This window comes from Dermochelys coriacea, chromosome 18, assembly GCF_009764565.3.
Source record: "Dermochelys coriacea isolate rDerCor1 chromosome 18, rDerCor1.pri.v4, whole genome shotgun sequence".
Lineage (NCBI taxonomy): Eukaryota > Metazoa > Chordata > Testudines > Dermochelyidae > Dermochelys > Dermochelys coriacea.
In genome coordinates, this window is record NC_050085.1 from 18,949,074 (window position 1) to 18,976,051 (window position 26,978).

Consider the following 26,978-nt stretch of genomic DNA (forward strand, 5'->3'; position numbering starts at 1 on the left):
GTATAACCTCCCTTCTAGCTGAGGTAAACAAAAGTGTTCACAGCCGTTCCACCCCGCTAGAGATGGTGGCAAGGTTCATATCCCTATGTTACATCATGATAATAACACACCGCCGTGGAATCTCCAGAGCTATTTCCCTGCAGCCCCTCACCCAAGCTCTGATTGTCTCAGCTGTTAACCAAAGCTGCTTTCCCGACAGTACTTTTACTAACAGCATGTTTCTTGCACTCCCCTACTCAATGCCTTGGCCAGGATTCATACATCAATGGAATTCTCAATCCCCAGCAGAGTTGGAGAAACCAGGCTTTGCACATCAGGCAATGAGAAAAAGAAGAATATAGAGTCTGAGGCAGAACTCCAGTTAAATACAGTAGTTGAAATCAACAAGCAGCCAAGGTGTGCATTACCCAGAGAACGGCTGTCTGACCTTCGGAGGAATAGGTGTGCCCCAGCTCCTTAACTGTAACATGGGGGGTGAGGATCCCTCTCTCACCATTGTGAAAATTAATGAATGCTTGGGTGAGGCACCCAGATACCCAGCAGCTATGTCCAAAGGGATCTTGCCCTATGCAGACTCATAGTGATAGCTGCAATAAACTTAGCCATTAACATTAGGATTTATTTCACCCATTCAGTAATAAAGGAAATGAAAAATTGCACAGCTTCAATGCTTTCGCTTAAAACATTTACAGCATCTGCCTCTTGGAACTCAGTGATATTTAACCAACAATTATATTTTACTCAGTAAAACAAAACAAAGACACTGTTGATCATATTCTAAAGGAATTCAAAAAATAATAAGAATGTTTTAGCTTTTTAAAAAATTTACTTTGTTTTTAAAACATGTACATGGGGAAAATAAGCTTTCACCAAAGTTTTCCATAAGGATAGAGGATGATTTACTACCACCTAGTGGAGATACATATGGAGTGCTGCAGGACAAGTTTTATTTAAAGTCAGAAGCATTCAATTTTAGTTAGATCAGTGCAAGCTGATCCTTGTGTCTGTGTGGATCCAATTACAGGACTGGGCCCTGAATTGGTAAATATGGACAAATTACTGATTTCTCTCTTCACCCAAAAAACAACTTTACCTGCTTTGCAAAGTATTTTGCGATCCTTGAATGAAAAAGCAACATGCAAAGTATTTTTGTTCTAATTCAGCTTTAAACAACAATAGATGATGCTCATACAAAACCAGCTCAAACAAAACCATCAAGTCAGTGGCTGAGCTGGCATAGAACACAGGAATCACTGTTTTGTTTTTGTTGATGCTGTCATCACATAGCATATTGAATGCTACTACAATTCATTTAAAAGAGCAGCTGAGGATGGGGACCGAGATGGAAAATATTTACTAAATCATCCAAGTCCAATGTTCTCCGTCTACCTGCCATTATCATAACATGTCAGTGTTTGAAACGTCCTGTCAAAAAGCCAGAGCCAGCTAAAGACTCCTGATGAATAAAATGGGATTGCACTATATAAACAAAAGAATATTTTACTTCTCAGATGAGCCTTCCCACATGAAATGCTTTGCCAATTAGTCTTGGGAGAATAATTTCAGCATGCTGTATGCTGAAGATAATCAATTTCTGAAAGTGACTAAGATGATATGGGAAAAGGTGTCTCTAACGGTGATTTATGAAAATAGATAGCAGCTGCTTTGCTTAAAGCGGATGTGTAGCTGCAATTCATGTTATAGTCTAATACTTTGATTGCAGCAGTGCTCTACGTTCCCAGTCAGAAAGAGGGGCCCCAGTGTGCTGGATGATGCACAAATGCAGTCCCTTCTCTAAAGAGTTTACAAAGACAAAAAGCACATTGTGACAAAGATGGAGAAGGAAGGCGGAGGGTAACACCAGTAAGAACATGCAGTTACATAGATCAGTAATGTGCACAGGTTGCTGGCCCCAGATAAAATAAACGAATCAATATATAGTGGATCTCCCCAGCTAGCTGTCATTGCTTTCTGATTATCAGCAGGTGTCCCAGCAGACATGGGTCTCCTGAAGGGATTTCGGGGAGGAGCTTGTAATTAGCTATGTATGAAATTTTCAGATGTGGCTCCTGTTTTTTGTTGGCTCATTTGATACCCAGAGTCTCTGAAAAATTGGGGCACCAAAGTCAGCAGCCACATTTGAAAATGTAACTGTGAGGAGAGAGGTGCATTCAGTGGAAGTTCTGAAAGCCAGGCCCAAGATCTCCGAAGCTGGGCACCTGGAACTGAACCACTCAGAGTTAGTAGATCCTCTAGAAAACAGCCTTAGGGAAAGACTCACGTTGACATCACTGAGCCTGAGATCAGGTCCTCAGTAACTTGCCTAAGGCCATACACACAGGGCAGCCCTGGAAGCAGAATGCAGGTCTCCTGGGTTCCAGGCTTGGGCCCTGTCTAATGGATCACACTACCTTCCCCATACATTAAACACATGGATCTCTTAGATACTTTCTTTTCTCTGTTTAATTTTTATTGCTTGCAATTTTAAAGGTAGGGGAGATTAAAAGGGTTAAAATGTTTTTGCTTGACAGAAATGACCACCCAAGAGACTCAGAACAGACAATAATCCCATTGCTTAATATGCCACTAGAAAGTGTTCAGATATCATGATGCTGAGGGCAGTGTAAGAACCTATATAGAAGAGAATAGAACCAAAGTTTCTTCTGGTACTAATGAAACCAGCAGTGGTGTTGTCATTCACCCAGCAGAGATACTGGCTCTCAGTTTGTCTAGGCTTAGAGTTTTTCCAACACTTGCTTTGTTGAACTTCCATCTTTGCATTCCGTTGGCCCTCATTATGGTGGGTTGTTTGTCAGTTTCCATTTCATGTTATTTCATTTGATGGCCGCTGTTTTAGTCAACGTTTGCCAAATCGACAACTACAAGACCTGTTTTTCAGAGCAATGCAGCAGGCTCACAAGGGTTACAACTGCTTTTTTGTGGCTGTACTTATTTATTTACCAAACCCTCTTAGGTTATTTGAGGTTCCCTCAGAAGAGGGATTGCTCAGCATTCTTTTTCTGCATCTTTGTCCTTGAAAATGTCTGCACGCAGTTAAGAGAAATCCCACAGTTTGTTTGGTTTGTTTGGTTTCTGCTGTTTGTCATGAAATTGTTTTGATCAGGCAGTTTGGGTTGAGTTTCCCAGGAAACCTGGAAAGCTTCTCTCTAAGAAGTTATAATGGTCCCCTCTCCTCCTTCACTCATTGGTGGGAACTGGACCTGGACCTGTCAGAGGAAACAGTGTGGTACTGCAGCCAAGGAAATCAGAGGTGCTGTTGGTGTTTGCAACCAAACAAAGAGGGGATGGCTTGAAAGCACCTCTCTATTATACCATAGCAAAGAGCAGCATTCCTTTCTATTGCATAGCAAAGGGAGACACACTACCTAATGTAGCTCCAAAGGGACATGATATGGCAACTTAGCCAGTATGGCCAGGCCCCAGCTAGTTAGAAGGACACCTCTGAAGGTTTAGTAGATATAACCTACAAGTGGCAGGACACTGGGAGAAATAATCCCCTGGATGAGAGGGGATGCTGGGAGGCAGAAGCAGAACCAATTAGCCCTGAAAGGAATTGGCTGGAGCAGATGGGATGGAATCAGAAAATGTACATGACTCTGGTTTGGATAATAACTCAGATGGGTCTGTCTCACTGTTTTGCCATATAATGCCATAGGTCAAGACATGTGAATGTGTGATATTAGGATTCCCTTTGCTCTGATCGCAAAAGAATCAATCATTTGGCTATGAAATGTACAATATATTCATCTGAAGGCTGCAGAGCATGAATCTCTCATTCATTCACACACCTCCTTCCTTTCAAAGCAATCTCGATAAGCATCTTCATGTACTAAGGGTTGTGATCAATGACAGTGGTGTCCCCATATTGGATCCATTGTACATTTTTTTTCATTGGGAGGTCAGTGAGCGCAGCCTTTTGCCCAGCTGCCTGGAAAGATATGCCAGAGGATCCACATTTTCAGTTACAAGGCTTTCACCCTCAAGTTATGCTCCAAACTTCCACACCAAATATTATTAATATTTGTGGGGCTGTAATGATCCGCGCCAATAAAAGACCATGTCCACTTCTTAACAAGCATCTGCACCAACAAGTGGGAAGCTGATAAGCCAGAATGCACGGGCTGTGGAACTGAGCTACCTCAAGGCAATTAGCAGTTTTCCTTTTCTTTTCATGATCTCTCTTCTTCTAGATGCTATTGTCATAACATTTGCTCTGAATAAAAGTCAGATTTCCATAAGAATACAGTTCTGCTTAGAATGTTCCAGAGACATTTTCAAATTAGCTCAGCCCCTCTCTTTGGGGAAAGCTGAGATACTATTTCACCCTGCCTACCGCCAGGTGTGTAACCTTTTAGCAAGGAATGCATCTGAAACACCCACAAACTCTTTGGAGCAGGGAAGCTCAGCAGTGGGTAAGCAGGATTTGGGTGGCATTTACAATATTTACCATAGGTTAACACAGAGGAAACAGAACATATCCCGTCAACAGTACTAACATGGGAGTTTCAGGGCATTAAATGGCTGAGCAGATTGAAAATGGGATGTGAGACTTCTCCAGCTAGGTAGCCTGGCCCAGACTGGAACTAATCCAGAAGCCAATCCAAGCCACTTGCCATCTATGTGAAACAAACCCTGTGTGAAACAAGGCAGCGATCCTGGGGAGAAGTTTCAAAAGTGATTTAGACACTAAGGACCCAAGGTCAATAGGACTCCATTGTAAAATTTTCAAATGGGCTTAAATGACATAGGTCCCTAATCCCACTGGAGAAGTGGAGCCTGAAACCTGGGCTTCTCAGTGGCAAGCTTTTGAAAATTTTACTCTATGAGCCAAAGTGAACAGATGACCACAGCCCCAAAGCACCATTACAGTCATTTATGAGAACAGCCAGAGTGAGTCAGAGCAATTGTCCATCTAGCCCACTATCCTGGCTTCTGATAGCAGACGGTGCCAAATGCTTCAGAAGGAATGAACAGGTGATCCATCTCCTGTCGACCAGTCCCAGCTTCTGGCGATCAGAAGTTCAGGGACTCCCACAGCACGAGGTTGCGTCCTTGACCAACTTGGCTAATAGCCATTGATGGACCTATTCTCCATGAACTTATCTCATTCTTTTTTAAAACCAGTTATACTTTTGGCCTTCACAACATCCCCTGGCAATGAGTTCCACAGGTTGACTGTGCGTTGAGTGAAGAAGTACTTCCTTATGTTTGGTTAAAACCTGCTGCCTATTAATTTCATTGGATGACCCCTGATTCTTGTGTTATGTGACAGGGTAACTGACACTTCTTTATTCACTTTCTCCACACCTGTCATGATTTTATAGACCTCTGTCATATCCTCCCCTTGATCATCTCTTTTCTAAACTGAACAGTCCCAGCCATTTTAATCTCTCCTTGAATTATTCATTACTTATTTTAGTAGTGTCTAGAGGCCCCCATTGTGCTGGGTGCTGCACAAGGACACAGAGAAACTGTCAGCTTATAGAGCTAGCAGTAGACGGAGACAAGAAGTGGGAGGGGAAAGAGAGGTGAAGTAACTTACCCAAGATCACGCAAGAGGTCAGCAGCAGAGCTGAGAACAGAAACCAGATCTCCTGAGTCTTAGTGTGCTGCCCTCTCCACTAAAGGAAGATGCCTCCCTGCTTCTAGCCGTGGCTGCGTTCTGCAGGGGAATTTCCAGATGGCCAGGATGACCAGCATGACTTCTCACAGAATCACAGAAATGTAGGGCATTTCAAGAGGTTATCAATTCCAGCCCCCTGTGCTGAGGCAGGACCAGGTAAACCTAAACCATCCCGGATAGGAGTTTGTTCAGCCTGTTCTTAAAAACCTCCACAACCTCCTTTGGAAGTCTATTCCAGAGCTTTACTACCCTAATATCTAACTTAAACCTCTGGGAACTAAATGGAGTCCAACTAACTCATTTCACACATACCACAAAGTAGTTGTTGTATGTTAAGGACTTTGGTCATTGTCTCTCTGGGCCACTTCATAGCCAGTTAGAGGAGAATGATCATGGCATACAGACCCCTTCTCCTGAGACACTTACACCCTCCCCCTGTAAAGATTTTGTTTGCATTTTATCATCATATTTAGAGGGAAGCAGAAATAATGAATGAGGATGGAAGTCTGCCCACTCACTGGCCTAGTTCCCACAGAAGTAAACCTCTCATAAGCCTACCTGATGCAATGATAGCAAAGGAAAGGTTGGCAATAGCTTCTTTGATGTAAGTATCTCCCTGCTTATTCTTCAGGATGGTCATAGCCCTGGAGTGGCAGTGAGTTTGCATCAGCTTTCGGTCTTCATCTTTGAAAATATCCATGATCAGCAGGAGGCAGGAAGTGTCTCCGATTTGGATCACTTTCTTTAGCAACTTAACAAGGATAGAGAAAAAGGGGAGGAGGGTTAAATTGACATAGATGGAAATCGGAAAGGATCAGAGGCAGCTGAACTGTGGGCATAGACATAGGAAAACACTCCTGAGTCTAACAGCTTGGCGTTGAACTAGAGCAGTATTTCTCAACATGATCCCCAGGGATGGTGATGAACAGCAGTGAGGGGTGGGGTAGGAGTCAGAAAGTGTCAACATTTTTATTCCAATTCTAAAGCAAGAAAAATAAAATTTTCCAAATAACTTCAATGCAGCCCAAACCTTCAAAGTGTGTGAGGTCAAATACTAATAGTACAACTCCTGTAACTTCACCCCTTTCACATCCACACAGGGGGCCTTTCCCCCTTGCTCCCCTGCCAACCTTTACCCTTCAAGGTCAAATATTCCCTTGTCAATCTCTTGAAACACACACAACAATAAATTTGATGGGCTTTGCATTGCTATTGTTAATAAACTTTTTACTTTCCCCTTTATAATAAATGCAAAGTGGGGCGGGTCATGAAAATGTTTGACTTTCAATAAGAGACTGTCAACCTGGAAAGGTTGACAAACATTAAATGAGAGCCTATCATTTAGAAGGATCTCCAATCTCAATGTAGACGCCACATCACGAGGAAATAACCAGTTTGGCAATGCAATATTTGGGCATTCAAATGCAACAGTATGTTAGCGCTATTCTCCCTGGCTCTGGATGGGACCATGAAACATAGAAACAGCACACATTTTGAAATAAAGGCAGGAAAAATGTTATCTAAAATTCCCAGCTTTGGAGTAGGTTTGTTTTGAATTTGGGGAGAAAGGTTGGGTTGGTTCTTATTAGAGAAGGTAAAGAAAAGGGAAAAGAATTGTGAAATATTTCATAAAATTCAAAGAGAGCTGAATGGTACCGTAATGGCCCCCAAAGAGATTAGGTCTGGTGGAGAGACTGGGGGAAGAATCTCAGTTCTGGGCCATAAAAACAAAAATCAAGGAGTTCATGAAAAGTCATCAAAGAACCACCCCTGGTTAGTGCTTTTTACAGCTGAACTGACAATTAGGGTAAATGTGTAGGTTCAAATATCACAATAGAGGAACTTTTCCCTCTAATGTCCCCTACGGTGCTGAAGGCCACTGTGCTGCTATTTTTTGGATGATAATACACAAACCAATCATTAAAGATCCCATTTACTGTATTCACAAGAAGAACAATGTGCTGGCTAAATTCCAACTCAGAGCACAGCTACTTTTTGGACAGTCAATACAGTACCTGGTTGAAAGTGCACAGAGAACTTACCATAGCAGAATGTGATTTTTCTGTTACACTTCACCACGGGTGAATGCGTTTTAGTGGCGGGTGACATGAACTTCATTTCATTTGCATGGGATGGACGGTTGCTGTGTAAAGGTCAGGTTATCTTTATTACCTCCTTTTAGAAAAGGTGCTTTCTGTTGCACCAGAAAGGCAAGTTCACAACTTGGATAAGAATTTTTGCATATAAAAACATGGTGCAAATAGAATACAGAGGCACTGAAGCCAAAATGATTTCAGATGCTCCCTCCCACCCACCCCTTAGGTACCAATTCTGATGAGAAAAAGCTGACACTAGGCTCAATTCTTCACTGCCATATACATGCAGCTGGGCAGGTGTAAAGCAGATGTCAAATCTCACCACTTGAGGATTGCACCTACCCTATACACTTTTGCAGTGATTGACACTTGGTGCAAAACAAGTGCGGGCTGACTACTGCAGGCATGTGAGCTGCCACATTATGGGGCAGGTGGCAGTGTGGGAAATCTGCTGCTCTCTTTCAGACGCTGATCTTCAGGGTTTTCTCAGTGTTCCTGGTGGCTATCAAAGCTTGCAAGACTTGGAAAATTGGAAAGGAAAGAAAAATGTCTACAAGAAGTTTTATGCCATCAGTCTCAGAGTTCAAGTGTGATTCCATCATGGAATATGCCCCTTTGGGTAACATGTCCTGGCCAAAGAGTAAAGCAATGGATTTTCAACCTCTGTTTTTGTGCATATCCAAAAGGGAAAAAAAATTGTGACTCCAAATAACAAGTACATTAAAAAGTTTGTTCAAAGTCAGACTTTCCAAGGACTATATGTGAACTCTGATGAGTGGTATCACTCACTCAGAGCCCTCACATTCTTAGCACATAGCTACAGAAGTTTTATACTCCACAGGAAAAAATAACACCTTTGGTTTGGTGGAATACTTTTCTCCTTTCATCGGGAGGATTTATTACATAGTTTTAAAATGCAACAGTGTCCTCTGCTGGCAAACTCCGGTCATTTAACCGTTTAATCTTGGCAGTTACATCTGCTTAGCCGAAATAAAAATTCTTGAATCCCTTCCAATTTAACAAGCAACCTCCCTACGCCCACAAGTGTTTGTCTGTTTTATCCAAGGACCCCAAAACACTTCTGCCAGTGATAATATATTAAGCTTAATATTTTTCTTACTCTATTTATATTTTAGTGGCACCTGGAATATGCTAGGCTCCACCTAGATCTGCAGGAAGATGCACTTTCTGACCCAGGAGCTCCCTTCTAAAGTAGGCAAGTCTTATTAATTATTATCACTTTTGTATCAAATGAAATGTGGAAGTTAAAGAACTTGTTAAAGTTCATGCAGCGAGTTTGTGTCCATGAATACGACGTGTCCTGATTCCTAGAGCTTTGCTGTAGCTGGTAGATTCAGTGCCACTGCTACCACTGTGTATCAGATCATGGTTACTGAGTTCCTCCTCCATACGTATATGTGCCACTGATGCTCTCCACTGGGATGCCCCACATTGTTAGGAAGTTACAAAGGGTGGATGTGGTTTTACTGTGGCAAAACACGTCTTCCTAGAGTTTCCAAACTTGGTTTCAGTGGGAGCTGTGTGTATGCAATGAACATGATAAGCAGTCTGTGAGTGCTGAGAAGAAGATTCTGAATATCAACTGACCTTGGAACTTGGGTGCTCTTTAAGACAAGCCGTTACCTAAAACCAGATTGGGGAAGGAACCTCTGGTTCTCTTAGTAAGTAGCAACCAGGGCAGGGTCAGAGCTAGAAATGGAGTTCATTGTACCCCAACTTCTTAGTCACTCGCCTTCCTGGTAGCTTTTCACCTGTTGCGTCAAGTATTAGGTTTCCTAGGTGGGGTTGGTGAGGGAATTAGATATCTCAGATTTCAGGTGAATGTAGGATTTAAACCGCAATTCTCAATCAATGATTTCCACCTGTGAGTTGAGTGATTCCACAGAGACTCTAGTTCTCTGGTGGCAGACAGTAATTCTTAACCCATCCACTAGGGAATAAATTTCATAAGATTACTGCTTTATTTGCAGGGCCATAAACACAGACATGTTCTCTGCTTTGGAGAGGCTCCGCTAGCCTGTGAGATTCCAAAATAAGGCAACAGTTTGCAGGTCTTCTTGTTGCCTCATGTAGGCACCAGGAAAGAGTTGCAGAGACTCATTAGCAAGCCTGGATAGCTTCAGAAGAAAGGCAATAGCCTATTTCCTTCCCTTTTAAGGGAAAAGTACCAATTGCATCAATGATATTACCACCACGGCAGCACATTCAATCATGCTCTGTCTAGTTAAAAGGTTCTGCTGAAAGGTGTCATTAAATGAAATGTGATGAATGGGCTGCATTTGGTTGTGTCCTTGTACAGCCTGTGTTACAATCCAAGAGCTTCTCCTTCCAAGCCTGAGTCTGGATCATCAAAGTTGTGTTAGTGGCTGGAATACTTAAATCTAATTTTAGCTCTGAACTTCACCATGTCTCCAGCCCTGAGTCTGCTGCTATGGAGTCGTGCTGCACACCAGCGATTTTAATTTAAGACGTGAGATGCACTTGACCAGGATTGTATTATTTTTGGTCACATTAAGGATGTTATCCCACATGTACATGGCACTATTTGTGCCAGAGGCTCCACACTGCTGGGTGAAGGGATGTGTAAGTAGGTCCACTGTAATTATCCACAAGGAAATGACCATGCCCTGGGAATTCATCTGAAACTTTGCACGTCCCAGAATTAGAGCGGGTTGACAAGTTTTGAATTTGAAAATCTCCAGCAAGAAAAGGGACTAATTTTTCATGAAAATGTTCATGAAAGACTAACTCATTTTCCAACCGGTTTGCCCCAGAACTTTGCCAATATTCTTGTCCCAGATCACGACGCACAAATTGTTTGCAAACACCATTCAGTGTATACATACAGCAACCCTAACGTCAGCCAATGAGAACAGTGGACTCCCCAGTCATTTCACCCACAGGACTTTGCCTCGCCCTTGTTGCCAGCCAGATGCTTTTTACCTGAGTCCCATCGTACAAGAATCCCTTCTTCAGCTGCAGCAGCGCCAGCCTTGCCAGGATGGGAGACCTCTGGGAATTCCTAGAGAGGGCTACCAAGAGGACTCTGTGAGCTTCTTCCACTCGATCCAGCTGGTACAGGGCATCGGCACACAGGATCTGAGATGCTTCATCAGCAGGGTCCAACTCCACCAAGAGAGAAGCCAGCTGGTGAACCCCGAAGGCATCCCTGCATAAACAAAGGAAGAACTGCTCATAGTTCTGGTGGAGCTTCTCTATTGCTCAGGCAGAGCAGCTGGCTCTGAATGAGCCACGTATTAAAATGGTGGCCAAACGTCACAGTCTCCAGAAATGGAGAACTTCCTGTCACTTAAACATTTGAGCCACATTGTAAACATTCCATCAAATGCCTATTTGTAAATGAGCTTATAAATGCAGGTGAAAGCATGGCTCCAAAAGAGGGTCCAGGTCCAGGATGGGGACTCCTAGACACTATTGCAATACAAACAATAAAAATAATAGGTATAGAAAATCATGTATTGTCTCATTTGAAGAACTCTCTCCTGCTAAAAATTGCTATAAAACACGTACATGGGAACAGCCTTGTTAGATAGCCTCCTGCTGTAAGAACACTGGAGTAGGACCCAGGAGATCTGGGCTCAAGTCTAGGCTCTGCCATTAGTCTATTGGATGACTATGTGGAAGTAATTTCCTTTCTGTGCCTCAGTTTCCCAATTTGTAAAATGGCAATAATGACAGTGACCTGCTTTGTAAAGGGCTTTGAGATCTACTGATGCAAAATAGTATATAGACCTAGGTATTATTAATAAGAGATCTTTCTAAAGTATCCCCAACTGTATAGGCCAAACTGTGCTGTCCGAGTGAGGGATTCCATTTGCCACCAAATTTCTAAACCCATTTCTTTCCCAATCTTTAGAGCCAGTCAGAAAATAGTTGAGTATTTTCCAGGAAGAATATAGAAAGAAATGAAAAAAATAGGGTTTCTGAAAATGTTTTACAGAAATTTTCTTTTTCTTCGGATGAAACGCTGAAAATTGGACACAAATGTTTTTGGTTTTCAATTCCTGATTGAAAAAGGGGACAATTTATTAATAAATACAATTTTTCACAATCCCTTGCACCCCCACTCCTGCAAAAAGCCATTTTTCATTAAAAAAATCAACTGAAAAAACCCCCCAGCTCTGCTAATCTTATTTATAGCACCCTCCCTCGGAGAAAGTGGAGCAGAAGCTTAAATGGATTTAGATGTCATAACTCTGCTTTGATTTGTTTTCCCTCTTAAGTGTTACATTCATTAATTTAGCATTGGACAATGGTACCAGACTGCTAGCCCTGGATATGAACTTATTCTCCAACAAAGGTGCAGCACAGATAGCAGAAAATCAAGCATCCCCTGCAGTCATTCACCCCTGATCGGGTAGGATCTCTTTTAGAGCACGTAGGGGAGTTGTCTCCATGGCCCATTCAGTGCTTGAACTCTGCTGAGACTTCCAGTGAGGGGGCCTATGAGCACCAAAAATGATTGTTTTTGTGATGTAGATATCTACTCCATGAGAAACCAGAGTGAGATCCCTCTGCCTCATTTCATCAAGGACACTGAGCAGCCATCAGATGTTAATGGCTTTTGCCCATTACCAGTTTAGACTGGGTTCCCACCAACTGGTGACCTAGACATGAAAGGGTCTGAATGCCATTCCCATCCACCTGAGCCAATCAACCCCCCAAGCCATACCCTTCTTTTGTCAGGAATCCATTCAGTCTTCCTCCTTTCTTTTGCTTGAAGGCTGAGCTGCCTTTTGGAGATGGTTTTTTCTGGAGTATCTTCTGCCCTTCTTCCTGGAGCACCTTCAGGAGCAGCCCTCTTTGGTTCCAGGGCACATAGGACTTGACAGTGAGGATGGTTTCGTCTAATTTCAGTTGACAGGCAGTGATATAATCCAGGGCCGTGAGGTAAGGACTGCCACCCAAAATCCGGATAAGTCCCCGCCCGCACAGGGCTTTTACACAACTGTTGGGGTGTGGAGAGTCATACTCGATGACCTTCTGGAAGTCTGGCAGGGCTTGCTGACAGTCATTGGCATGGAGGTAACAAAACCCTCGCAGGACCAGGAGGCTGTTGTAATAAGTATTCTGCTCAGACTCCAAGAGGTAGCTGCATATCTTCAGGGCACTGTGGACATGCCTGCTCAGCAGCTGGCAGTCCGCCAGCCGGACACTCAGCTCACGCCTGGACCCTGGGGCGATCTGAATGAGGAACTGGAGAGTGTGGATGACTGGGGAAAGCAGTTCTCTGCCAGCATCATCTCGGAGCTCCGGCCGAGTACGCACGGCTTCCCTGTAGGCTGCAAACTCTACATCCAGGACAGCTCTGGCCTGTTCTTTAATCCTCTCAGTGTCACAAGATGAGAAAAGCTCATCAAAGTGCTGCTTTGCTTGGCCAGGGCTTATCTTGAAGGCATCTATCAAGTCCTGCATCATCTCCCGTGTCCGCCCACCCAAGGAGAAGTAAGCAGCGGCCCGGCCTAGGAGGACACCCAAAGCTCTCTCATCTCTGAGCTTGCTACCAGCAGATAAGGCCTCCATAGCCTTGCTGTAAACTGCCACACAGTCATTGAATTTGTGTTTCTCGTAGAGGTATGCGGCCTCTGCCTGGCATACCTGGATGCCATTCGGTGCCACAGCAACAAGGAAGTCATAACAGTCACCCAACTGGCCATCCAAGGCCCTGCTATCTGGACCCGACTCCCGGTGCACTGAAAGGTAATCAGAGAAGGTCTGGATCACCAGTGGCAGGTGTTCCCGCTGCCTGCTGCGTAGATATGCCACTGTCTCAGCTCGGTGCATCACGAAAGCTTGGATATAGTCCACAACTCCGTTCCCAGATTGTGTCCCCGACAGCACCCGTGCCAAAGCCCTTGTCAGCAGCAGGTCCACTGAGTGTTTGGGAGGAGTGCTGAGCAGGGCATTGCACTGGCTCTCCACCTCTTCATAGCGCCCCTGCCTGAGCATGGCCTCCAGCTTGAATACAGAGGAAGCCAAGTTGTTGGGACTTAGGGTGGATAGGAAGGCTGCAGCTATTCCCACGTTGAGTGACACAATGGCCAAGTTGTTGCAGTGTATGCTGGGAATCTGACTTCTGCCTGTGCACCATGTCTCCAGGGTAGTTATCACTTTCTCCCAGGGCCCCTTCCCAAGGGACTTGACTTTCTGCACTGCCAGGAGTGCACTGCAGCTGAATGCAGCCATGTAGAAAGCCGTGGCCAGCGGCAGCTCATCCATAGCTAGGTGCTGGTCCCCTTCCTTGCAGAGCCGCATGGCAAGCTCCTGAGCTGACATTCTGAACACAGAGGCATTTACATCTTCAGCAAGTGTCGTTTCACACACACCCTGTCGCGTGCCTGTAGAACAGAAATTAGAGCAGTTAAAACTAAGCATGTTGCCAAGGCTCGTGGGTATCTCGTGGGTTGTTTTTTCTAAGCCATCAAGCTGACAGACACAAACAAGGGCCTCAGATGTTTTAAAGGTCACAGAGTCCTACAAAGAGCAAAAACTTTGGTCACTGAAAAGTATGCACATGTAACCAAAAAACAGTCCCTTCCCCAAGTGCTCACAATCTAAGGATACGATGGTAGACCTTGGCTGGATACAAGAATCACGGGGAGCACAGAATATGCTACACAGATCTGCATGTGGAACAGACAGGAGAAATTTGCCCTCAGAATTTAATCCTGAATTGTGTTGTTATGTTTCATTTGACAAAATATATGAAATATTTTAAGTCAAATACTGGAGAGGGGGTGTTTAAACATACTTGTGTAATAAACAAACCTACCATTACTCTGCTGCCATCTTCCAACTATCTCCCTTCCCCATCAAGCACATCTTTCTCTACCCTCCAAACCATAGAGGGCTCTTCCCTTCCTTCCCCCAACCATCCTTCTGGACCTGTTGTATTAATTTAGATGGAACATATGGGCCCAAAGAGTCAAAGGTGTTAACATAATCCAGTCACTGTCCAACATTAAACCATTTTAAATGAAGTTCAGGGTTTGGTATGCAGAGACCTTAGTTTGGTAAACCCATCATTACAAATCATTTAAACCTTTTATTAAAGATACAGAAAGCAAGGAAAAATAGTTAAAGCATTGGAAAGATAAAGTATTAAGCAAGGCTTTCATTTTTAACAACATCTCTTGTTCCCTTTCCCTTTTGCTGGAGAGAGTTTTTAGAAGGGGCTCCCCTCCCCTTGTTTGACAGTCTATCAGATGGTATCAAAGATGGCAATCATAGGGGAAAAGACAACGAGGAGTCTGGTGGCACCTTAAAGACTAACAGATTTATTTGGGCATAAGCTTTTGTGGGTAAAAAACCCACTTCTTCAGATGCATGGAGTGAAAATTACAGATACAGGCATAAATATATATTGGCACATGAAGAGAAGGGAGTAACCTTACAAGAAAAGGGGGGAAAGAGAAGAAGTTAGCTGAGATGGGATGGAGCTGCTGCTTTTGCTGCTGTTGTGAAAGTCCAATCCTGTTTCCTAAGAAGATAAATGCTCACAAAAGTGGAAAGAAAAGAACAGCAAAGCTGGAAAATGCAGATTCTGGCTTTGGTATTGATCCACCCTGCAGGAAAAACAGGCCCAGCACTAGTCTTATCAGCCACTCCGAGACCTGACAAACTTGTTCCAGCCTCAGGTTATTGTGGGCCTTGCTTTTTGCTGCCTCTCTGTTCACAGGCTCACAGCAGTGCTACAGACTCTTATTAAACAGAAGACAAAGAGGGAAATAGGAAAGAGAAGGAATAAAGTGAGGAGGGAAAAGGATACATTTGGGGGGTAGAAACAAAGTCTCCCATCCCAGATGGTGTCTGGGATCCAGCCAGAGCTGGTGAGGGTGGCCTATGAAGATTCCTAAGATGAATATTGAACATTCAGGAGGAGTTGGGGAAAGCAACATGCAGTTGCCCCAGTTAGCTTTCTGCTACGACACCAAAGTGTCTCTACTCTTGCAAACAGCACCGTGCCTAGAGCGCAAGCCTTCGGGACACCAGTCTCATATCTCATCCCGGAGACAGCAATCCCAGCAGCACAATGCACTGCCCCAGTGCCACATCAGTGAACTAGTTCAGGTCTAATTTCTGAATCCCCAGCTCTCAACAAAGTCATCATCCCTTATTGGCTTCTGTGAGAACAAAGGGTACACAGCACCTTTTTACATGACCATCAAGTGCATAGGTATATAGCCAGCTTGGGGCCACAGAAGATACCATTTGGGCCCTGTAGTTGGTGCCTTTTATAACTTGTTTACCTAAAACATTTGCTGCATTATCCAAACTCAGTGTGTACAATTTTTTTCTTAAAAGAGGAAATAAAGTGGATGCTCAGCATGCCAGTTCTTTGGTGCTGGGGCTGTCTTTTCATTTTATGTGAGTGCAGCACATAGCACAATGGACTGCTGCTCCCCATGTGGAGTCTCCAGACACTAATTATAACCTGAGGGGTAAATTTCCAAATGCCCTTCCCTGATTCTGGTGTTTGCTCTGTCTGATTTTGCTCTGCTCTGTGCTCCTCCCATCCCTTTGTCTGACCCCCTCCCTCCTCACCCCACCTGCACCAACAGACTCCCTCTGACAGCTGGATGCTAGGAAATAAAAAAACCCAACAACCCCCCCCCCCGCACACACTGCTTTGCTCACTGTTTGCCTTTTCCCCTCTATCAGAAATCAGTCAAACGTTGCTTTTCTGGGTGCTGGGAGAAAGCGGGGAAGGGGAGGAGGCAATTTCCAGCCTGTCTTTGTTTCTGAAGCTGGGGGGTTGTGTGTGTGGGATGCGTGTGTGTGTGTGTGGGGGGTGTCAGACTATTGGCACGAGTAGCCAAGTCTGCATGGATTCTTCCCAGCTTTGGTATTGGCGGGGATGGGGGGCTCACATTCACTCCTCCCACTACGAAAAGGTGGGAATCTACAAAGGTTAGACAGGCACCAAACCCAGAGCGCCTCACTCCCCAGACAATGGGACAGAAGAGCAGAGAAAACAAAGGGCGGGGGAGAAGGGCACAAGCAGGGCCTGGGAACTCACGTCTGAACACGCTCGCTGCGGTGGAGGTGCAGGGTGATCTTGGAGATTCCTTGCTGCTGCACTCAGGAGCGGTGACTGCCGCTGGGAGAGATGGGGTGAGAACTGGCTGGCTCGGTTCATCCTGCCACATGCCCTGTTACCCAGGAGACGGAAAACACTAACACAGGCTTCTGTTCCCGCAGGCAGAAGATGGCTGCACAGTGCAGGCACACAGTCCCTGGCTGGGGCACTGTGGCAGGGCTCAAAGCCTGAACTGCCAGATCTATCTATCTATCTATCTAATGACCCTTGCGGTCCCTTCTAACCCTATGATTCTATCTCTCTGTCCTACTAGTCTCATGCAGTGTAGTTGTAGCCGGGTCGGTCCCAGGATATTAGAGAGACAAGGTGGATGAGGTCATATCATTTATTGGATCAGCTTCTCTTGGTGAGAGAGCCCAGTTTTTACCTCACCCACCTGGTCTCAGCTAGACATTACAGCTGGGCTGGTGTAGCTATGACCTAGCTGCAGTTCCTACTTCACTGTCATGGCAGAGGCTTGTCATTGTCTCCCTTCTGCTCCCCATCTGGAGTTGGGTGATGCAGTGATGTCGCGGTGGCCAAAGTCATTCACCGGGGCTTTGTTGAGCTCCCTGACATGACGGCTCTGCATCGCAGAAGCAGCTCACAATGTTGTGGAGGAGGAAGCATCAGGCCACAATATGGCACCTTTCTGCTGAATATTGTAAGGTGCTCTGTAAATGTGGGTCATTCAAATCCTGCAGCGAGTTGGTTCCCTACCTTTCTTGGGCTCCTGTGAAGATACCAGCCTGTCATTATTCAGGAAAAATGCCTGTTGCAGTCAGTGGTGCGATCTGGCCCATGAAAAATGGAGAGGGAACTTCAAGATTCGATCTAGGATGAACAGAAAAAAGTAAAATACAGTTTTGTTTTAAATGTAACCATTTGGTCTGACCCAGTATAGCGGTTCTTAGGTTCTTATGTTCATTCCCTGGAGGATTTGACTGCAAACACAATATGCATTATATGGCTGGGCAGCCAGGAAGGGAACCTAACACATAAGTAGAAAATGAAACTGACCACTCTATTGTCACTGTCCAAAATAATGAAATGTGGAAAGGGAGCAAACAGATTCAATGGTGCACAATGGATTTTTGACATTATTAGCCACAGATAAGGAATATTTTTCAGGATGTGGCTTGCCTGACAGTGTTCCTTTAAACCAGGACTGATTCTGAAGTCCAACGTTTCCTTGATCTGTATTCTTTGACATTCAAAGGGGAAAACATTCCCTATGATTAATATAGAATTTTTTGACAGTTTATTAAGAGATTGCCCATTACTTGGCTTTGATTACTTTCATTTTAATTACCCTAATGAGCCATCAAGAAATAATTTAGTACTGCTGTCACATCAGGCCATAGGTGATATTGCTAGGAAAGACCGGAAGGCATAAAAAGGAACAGTTCTGCAATAGAAATCACATTAGCAAGGGCTGAGTTGATCAAATACATGGGCCTCATCCCTCCTCCACTGTGGTTCAAGCTTGTGGGAATGAACACAATGAGGCTGGTGCTCTCGATGGGTTGTGGTCCATGTTTCAAAAACCATTACCCATAATTTGACTTTGCTGTGCGAGGGAGGGAGATTTCATATCACTGGTCTGGGCATCACTTCCAGGGACATCTTGTCCCGTGGATACAAAGGTCATGGAGAAAGACAATGTCGTCCATTAATTTTAAAAAAATAATATAACCTTAGCACCAGATGAGATGAGGGTTCCACTGTGCTGGGTGTTGTACATGCACATAACAAGAGACAGGTTTCAGAGTAGCAGCCGTGTTAGTCTGTATTCGCAAAAAGAAAAGGAGTACTTGTGGCACCTTAGAGACTAACAAATTTATTTGAGCATAAGCTTTCGTGAGCTACAGCTCACTTCATCAGATTCGTTCAGTGGAAAATACAGTGGGGAGATGATTTATATACACAGAGAACATGAAACAATGGGTGTTATCATACACACTGTAAGGAGAGCGATCACTTAAGATGAGCTATTACCAGCAGGAGAGGGAGGGGAGGAAGAAAACCTTTTGTAGTGATAATCAAGATGGGCCATTTCCAGCAGCTGACAAGAATGTCTGAGGAACAGTGGAGGTTTGACAGATTGACAGAGCCCGAAGAGTACCCAGAAGTCACCTACTACAGGACAGAAAATAACAGAAGGCCACTAGCCATCACCTTCAGCCCCCAACTAAAACCTCTCCAACGCATCATCAAGGATCTACAACCTATCCTGAAGGACGACCCATCACTCTCACAGATCTTGGGAGACAGGCCAGTCCTTGCTTACAGACAGCCCCCCAACCTGAAGCAAATACTCACCAGCAACCACACACCACACAACAGAACCACTAACCCAGGAACCTATCCTTGCAACAAAGCCCGTTGCCAACTCTGTCCACATATCTATTCAGGGGACACCATCATAGGGCCTAAGCACATCAGCCACACTATCAGAGGCTCAACCTAAAAGTGGCTATTCTTCAACAAAAAAACTTCAAAAACAAACTCCAATGAGAGACTGCTGAATTGGAATTAATTTGCAAACTGGATACAATTAATTTAGGCTTGAATAGAGACTGGGAGTGGATGGGTCATTACACAAAGTAAAACTATTTCCCCATGTTATTTCCCCCACCCCCACCCCTCACTGTTCCTCAGACGTTCTTGTCAACTGCTGGAAATGGCCCATCTTGATTATCACTACAAAAGGTTTTCTTCCTCCCCCTCCCCCTCCTGCTGGTAATAGCTCATCTTAAGTGATCACTCTCCTTACAGTGTGTATGATAAAACCCATTGTTTCATGTTCTCTGCGTATATAATTCATCTCCCCACTGTATTTTCCACTGAATGCAACCGATGAAGTGAGTTGTAGCTCACGAAAGCTTATGCTCAAATAAATTTGTTAGTCTCTAAGGTGCCACAAGTACTCCTTTTCTTATAACAAGAGACAGTTTAACAATTTAAGTGGATAGGACTGGCAAAAGATAGGAGGGAATAATAGGTGAAGCAACTTGTCCAGCATCAGATACTGAGTGAAGGGCCAAAATAGACCTCAGGTTTCCTGGCTCCGAGTCCTGTGTCCAGGACACTGGATCATGCTGCTTCTCCTGTATGGTAAAGAATTACTGTGATGCAAATGCTCAAACCAACAAAGAGAAAGAGCAAGAAGACTGTTTATCCAAACACTAGTTAAATATTAAATACATTACAATAGCTTCTCCTGTTGTTGTAGCCAGGTGATAAATTTTTAAAGGGGGCTGGAGCAGGTAGGGAGTACAGATGGCATGCTAGCTGGAGTGCCCTTGAAAAGAGTGCTGTTCAGCAGCATGTGGATGGAATTACCTTCCTCCTTAAAGATGCAGGCTGGGTGCTAATAAGAAGTTATTATGATAATAATTGTATTTATTTCTGGAGTGTCCACAATGCTGGACAAAGCTGGGGCTATATATAACAGCACCCTGCCTAGAGGGGTTACAAGCCAAAGGCACAACAGAAGCATTATAGGAGAAACAATAGAACTCCATGATGCATATTGTAGACAGTATAATAAATCTACATGCTACAGACATGGATGAGAGTGTGGATAAAACATCATGATCTTTGGGACCAGAAATATGGGCCTCTAATACTTCAGTTGTTACTGGTTGTAGGGCTTTTTGTTATACTTATAAGAAGCACACAGGATCTTTATAGGGGAGAAGGCAGCACGCCACATTTATTGAGAATACAACAGTTAGCAATGCTTTTCAATCACACACACACACAATGCACACAGTCCTGCCAGTCGATGTTTATAGTTACCAGTCCAGAGTCTGGATTAATCTAGTGGCCAGCCAGATTGGTTGTAGAGGGGAGCAGGGCTCTGTCAGTGGCGATCTGATGCTCCTGGAGTGTGGCAAGACGAACCCAAAGTCCCATGGCAAAACACCCTGTTCTTAAAGTCTTTTTTCTCTGTTGAAGTCTATGGATTTTGCTATGTCAGTTTGTGACCGGTTACTTCTTAATTGGTGTATCTTTTGATGCATCTTCCAAAACACCTCCAAGAGGGCCATCCTGTCCTGGTTCCAATTTAATCGATTGTGCTGTCTTTAGGGGTGCCAGTCAATCTGCCCTTCCTTCATTATGGATGCACGTTGATGATTCTCTTGTTGTTAAGTCTCTTCACTCCTTCCTTGACCAGCTGGCTATAACAATGGCCTTCACACCTTATCTTTTCCTGATGCATACATTCCTGTTCACACAAACAGTCTTTTACAGAGACCTTTGAGAATACAAACAGTGTCAGTTTATTTTGAATCTCCTTAACATAGACACAATACAAGATCCTGTCTCTTACTTACTAAACCTTAAAACAAAGAAATGTATATTTAACTAGAGTGCCTAATTTGTAATACATATAAGGAAACCATAGTAGACATTATAACTTATCCTAAAACAAAAGCGTAACCGTAATCAGTCATAAGGATTGTTCTGGTCTGTCCCTGCCTTAACATCAGTACAGACACTGGCAGTCTGTCAAATGCAGTCCTACCAATGTCCCAGAGGGTCATTCCTTTCTTCTATTCAAAAAGGGTGGCTGGTAAAATGAAATCAAGACATACATTAGTATCTCTATTTTTATAGTACAATTATAAAATCCTGCTCCTACATTTTGTCCTTTCTAGAGAATGTGGCCACTAGAAGGTGACAGTGACACAGTCATTGTTATACCGACGAGGTGGGTCTTCAGAAGATTTTTGAAGCTTAGATGGAGGTTGTCAGGAGTATGGAGAGGCACTAAATACATACACGGAAGTGAGAGGGGGAGGGACAGAGAAAGCTTTGGGGGTCTAGTCCTTAGCCCATTGAAGACAAGGGAAAGAATCCCACTGACTTTAGGGGATTCTGAAAGCACTTTAATGTAGGGTGACCAGCCAGCAAATGTGAAAAATCGGGATGGGGATGGAGAGTAATAGGAGCCTATATAAGAAAAAGACCCAAAAATTGGGACTGTCCCTATACAATCAGGACATCTGGTCACCCTACTTTAGTGTCACATTAGTGGTGAACTAGACCCTCAGGACCTGAACGAGGCTTCCTGTGTATGTGTTCAGCATTAGTAGTACAAAAACATATAGTATGTCCCCTATGTATTTGCGAGAAAGATGAACAGTGTGTGCAGAGGAATGGACTGAGGAGGAAAGACTGAAGAACTTAAATACATAAGATTTAGCTAACTTGTGAATCAGGGTAGCTTGAAAATTGCATCTATGTGACATGAAGGGTGCAAAATTCAAGGAAAGATAGGAGTTCCTTGCTTGGTGCAAGAGTTTGTAACCTAGGAGCAATGAGCTACATTTAGAAAAAGAAAACACCCCAAAAATGACTTGTGACCTGTTAGACTGAGATTATCAATTGTGTTGCTTAGAGTCAAGGGGCCAAATCTTGCTTTCATCTTCACCTATGTGAGGGTTGAGAACAATGGAGTGACTCTGGTGTCAGGGAGAGAAGGAGTTGGCCTGTATTGAATAATAGATGCTAGGTGACTGAGAGCTCATGACACTGAAGTCAAGAGCCTCTGCTGGATGTCATCAGCTTTGAAGCCAGATGATGAAATTTCATCCCCAAGTGTGTTCAGTTCCGTGCTCACTGCCTACCCTGAGAAGTAGATTGGGGGGAACTTGTATGTAAAACTGAGCTAGGGAACTCCTTTCTTGTCAAGGAAATCTGCACCCTGAAATCTCCATGCCCCTCTTGCTAGTGCTGTTAGAGCAGGAGACTAGGAGTCAAGACTCTGGAGGTGTATTCTTGGCAGGGCTGGCCAAAATTTTTTTTAATTAAATATTTTCTTGTCAGAAAATGGAGTTTTGCTGAAATCAAAATGTTCTGTTGGGAAAATCAAAACTCAATGTTTCATTTCAGCACAAAACCAAAGGTTGAAATATTGGAAGTTCCTTGTCTTGATCAGCTCTTCTTTTTTCTTCCACTGACTTGCTGGTTGCTGCTGGGAAATCTGCTTTACCTCTGTGCACCAAGTTATGCGTCAGAACAACAGGGAGAACAATACAGCCCTGGGGCATTTTAAAGGCAACCCAATCAATGTTTGTGAAGTGCTTTGAGATCCTCAGCTGAAAGCTGTTACAGAAAGGAGAAGTCTTATTTCATGACTCAACCCCAATTTCTCTGCAATGTTTTAAAACTTTTTGTGCTGTTTACACTTCAGTAAAGCCCGGTAGGAGTGGTCTTTACTGGATGACTTGTCCCATTCAAAGTGCTCTGCTCCCACCACCTGTTTTTGCCCTGTCAGCTGACCCCAGCACTCCTGTTCCTTATGTATATTTAATCACAAATGAGTCAGTACATGAAATAAAACTGATATATATATCTATAGCTATACATAGATGGGTGGGGGAGAAGAAAAGCAGAAGCCCCTTACTATTTCTCTATGCAACTGCCCAGTAACCCATGTCTTTAGCCTAATTACAATTATAATGCATATGATCCAAGCAAGGGATGAAAGGATGTACTGGTAAGAGCATTTGAACAAGATTACAAGAAAGTTATGGTCACTCTCTTAGAGAGAAGTAACCCTTTTATTAATATTATGGAGATTAAAAAACAACAGCACAAGCCCCTGAGGGTCACCCCAAAGGCTTTGCTGGTGTAGTCATTGTTTGGGATGGAGCTATGGGGGACAGTGATACATTACTTAGCTCCCTGCTTCCCAGTGCTAATGGGGGCGAAGCAGAGCTCCTACCCAGCCAGGGAGGAAGCCCTTCTCATCCAAGCTGGGTAAGGAGAGGGGTTTGAGCTTGGAAGAAGGCCCCTCGTTTGGTCCCAGTGTCTCCATAGACTCTGATAACAACTGCTCAGTGACACTCATGCTGATTTGATGCAGTTGCATGTGGTTGCTGACTTTTGGCAAGGGGCAACATTTTTAGTTCCTGGGTGTCCTGGCAAGGCTTAGCAATAATCAGTGATCATCTCTAACCACCTTGCATTCCAGGAGCAAGGCTGAGAAGAAAAAAATGAGCATCTAATTCTCTGAGCCTCCCTTGTCTCTATGGAATGGACCATTCCATTAACCCTCTATTCAGCCAGTGGTCAGTTTTTCATCTCTTTATAGTTTTTGTAAAACATGATCCAGAGTGTGGAAGCCTGGGTCGTCCCACCGTGTGATATGACTCACCTGATGTTTCGGGGAAGCATAAAGTGCATTACAGATGGACTGGCCCCTCCACAGTCATCGCTCCCCACTCCTTTCTTCCTCTCAATCCCCGCTGCTCTAAAATCTATGTATGTAGAAATTCCTGTTTGAAATCTCATGATCTGACCTGTTCCAGTGGCATTTCCCATCCAGTTCTGCAGACGTGAGAAATTCTGGGCCAGTCTTGCTCCCACTGACTGAGAAATATGCAGACATTGAAGGACTTTTATGAATTGAACCTCAGAGCCTTGTACCTGGCATTTATCTATCTAGTTTGGGCCTGATTTTCAGAACTGCTGAGCACCTACAACTCCAGTGGAAGTCAATGGAGAGGAAGGTTTTGCTCTGTGGTTCAGGCACTGTGCTTGGGCTTGGAAGAATGGGTTTAACTCCTGGATCTGCCACAGGCTTCTTGTGTGGCCTTGAGCAAGGCAGTTAATCTCTCTGTGCTTCCATTCCCCCATCTGCAAAATGGGGAGAGTAATCTTTCATATCTACCATCCTTTGCCTGTCTTGTTTATTCAGATAGTAAGCTCTCTGGGGCATACTCATGTGTGTGTGAATTCGTGCGCACACAAGGGGGCCCTAAGCTCAGGTGTGGCTTCTGGACGTTATTCTCAACATAAATAAGGCTCATGTTTACAACCCCACACTGGGTACTCCTCTGAAAACTCACTCATCTGAGCACTGCAAGATCAGAGGGTGAGGAATTGGTGTTAATCAACCTATGTTACTCCTTACATTTCAATATTGCACTTCCAAACATTTTCTCTCACTCTTTCCCCACGCTGCAACTTTATAACCAAACGGGGATACAACAGCAGGTGACTGTTGGGGGTAACTGATTTGGTTATACGATGTTCCCAACTTATATTGGTTTGAACTAAGTTTATCAATCAGGCATGGAAACATTAATCACCCAGAAAAAATAACATACAGCGAAATGACTTTTCAAAATGTCGTTGGTATAATTATCATCTTGCCCATTACATTAAATGCCACCATTTATAACTGTAACGTTTAAGTATGCAAACAGTAATTAACTTGGTAATGAACTGAGGACCCCTGTGCCTCTCCTCCCTCAGCTAATTTGCATGTTAATTATCATTAGCGACTGGGGAAACAAGTTATAAACAGCTTAATTAGCAGCTTAATCATTTTTACAAGAAAATGTGCCACTCTTTGATACATGAGCAAGAGTTAGATTAATGAAGTCAGATGAGAATGTTTTTTCAGTGTCGTTTCCAGACACAGCGCTGTGCTTAGAACTGGGAGACCTGGATTACCCACAGACACACACATGCATCTCAGGGGTTCGGGCTTCATTTTACAAGCAGGGATTGTGTAGGTAGAGGGCTTTCTCAGCATCTAAGGAGAAACTGGCCTACTTCTACATGTTGGAAAACAAACAGTTCATTTACAACCATCAATAGGCCATAGCGGAGTTTGGTGCTTTTGTGATAACAGGATATAGAACCATGAGACTTTGGGCCTCAGTGACAGTTGTCTGTTAACTGTGCTGTTACTGGTCCTTTTTGCTGTCATTTGATTGGCAGACTGCTGGGAGATGCCTCGTCTAGTCAGCATCATGTTAGATACATTGGATGTGCCTGTGTAGTCCACACCCACTCAGTGTGGAGCTCTGTCCCCCTCTCCTGATGGATGGGCCATATGTGGAGATTGATGAGCCTATTACAGCCTTGGCTGATAGAGTTGCATGTAGTAGCTGAGGATGTCGAGGTCTGTACTTTTAGAGCCAGAGATCCTAGGTGCCCCACATAAAGCAATAGCTTCCCATTGGGGTATTGAACCCTGGTCCCCCTAAGGACTCTTACTGCACATACATATGGCAGCACAGCAGATCAATGCATTCTCAATGGCTATAGCCTGGCATATTTTACAGCACAGCCAATGCCAGGGTTGCACATGGAAAACCCTGATCAATCCAACAGCTTAGCTGGTACACTCTGCCTTGATTTGCTAGTGCTTGCTACATATCAGCACAGGGGATGAATAGGTCTTCTTCCGAATGTGCACGCAGTGGTTGGGCAGATGTGTTCTTCCCTGTGTGTCAATGCTAAGCCAATGCCTAAGAGGGCAGACACGAACGGGAATGTCACTTTTGGGATAAGACATAAACACTGAAATTTGGGCCAAGATTTTCCAAAATCATTTCCCGCCCTTCAAAGGGGCCAGATTTTCAGAAAGTGCTGAGCACTCGTGCTGCACAAATCAGGGCCTTTTGCAGTCTCTCAAGTTGGGCATCTAGCAATCAAAGCTTTCCAGTTCATTAGGCTCTTCTGAAAATGGTGGCCAGTAATGCCTCCTTGTGGGTCATATCCAGGGGGGTTTAGGGACCAAATAAAAAGCCGGAAGGCAAATGTCACAAAGTGGCTGGTTAGACTCTTTAATAACAAAGAAATTTTTTTATTTGATGGAAAGCTTTGAGGCTTTTTTCCTCCTTGAAAGCAATTGATTATGAAAGAGGCAGGGTTGGGATTGTTATCCAGAAACTTCTGATTTCTGCTTCTTTCTCAGCCACTAACGTGCTATGTGGCTTAGAGCTAGTCATATAGGTCTCTGCCTCAGTTTCCTTATCTGAAAAAAGAGAGAAGCAATTAGATCTTTCTGTGGAAGGTATTTTCTGGGAAAATTTGTGAAAGAATTAGACCAACAACTTGCATTTTTTGAAAATATTATTTGCAGACATTTTCTAGTGTTTCAATGAAAAGCTGCAAACCAAAATATTTTGATTTTTCAGGTTTTTTTCTCTCCTCCCCCCTCAAAAAAGGGAAATTTTAGAAAGAAACCAGTATTTTCTGCACAAATGTTTGTGTAAAAAAAAGGTCATTTTTCATATCTCTAATACAAAATATTCAATGGAAAAATTTCAACCAGCTCTAGTTGCTGTTATTATTATTATCATTA

At 43.8% G+C, this 26,978-nt stretch overlaps 1 protein-coding gene across 1 annotated transcript in view; it reads right to left on the reverse strand.

Annotated features, from left to right (window-relative positions):
- Window positions 1-16,898, reverse strand: part of TTC34 (tetratricopeptide repeat domain 34) — a 42,932-nt gene extending 26,034 nt beyond the window's left edge. Inside the window, exons 1-4 of the mRNA XM_038376918.2 lie at window positions 16,802-16,898; window positions 12,455-14,120; window positions 10,705-10,930; window positions 6,203-6,395 (exon numbers count right to left, since the gene is read on the reverse strand). Of these exons, the coding sequence (XP_038232846.1) occupies window positions 6,203-6,395; window positions 10,705-10,930; window positions 12,455-14,058 (2,023 nt within the window). The 5' untranslated portion in view covers window positions 14,059-14,120; window positions 16,802-16,898. The remainder of the gene's footprint in view (window positions 1-6,202; window positions 6,396-10,704; window positions 10,931-12,454; window positions 14,121-16,801) is intronic.
- Window positions 16,899-26,978: the final 10,080 nt, after the last annotated feature.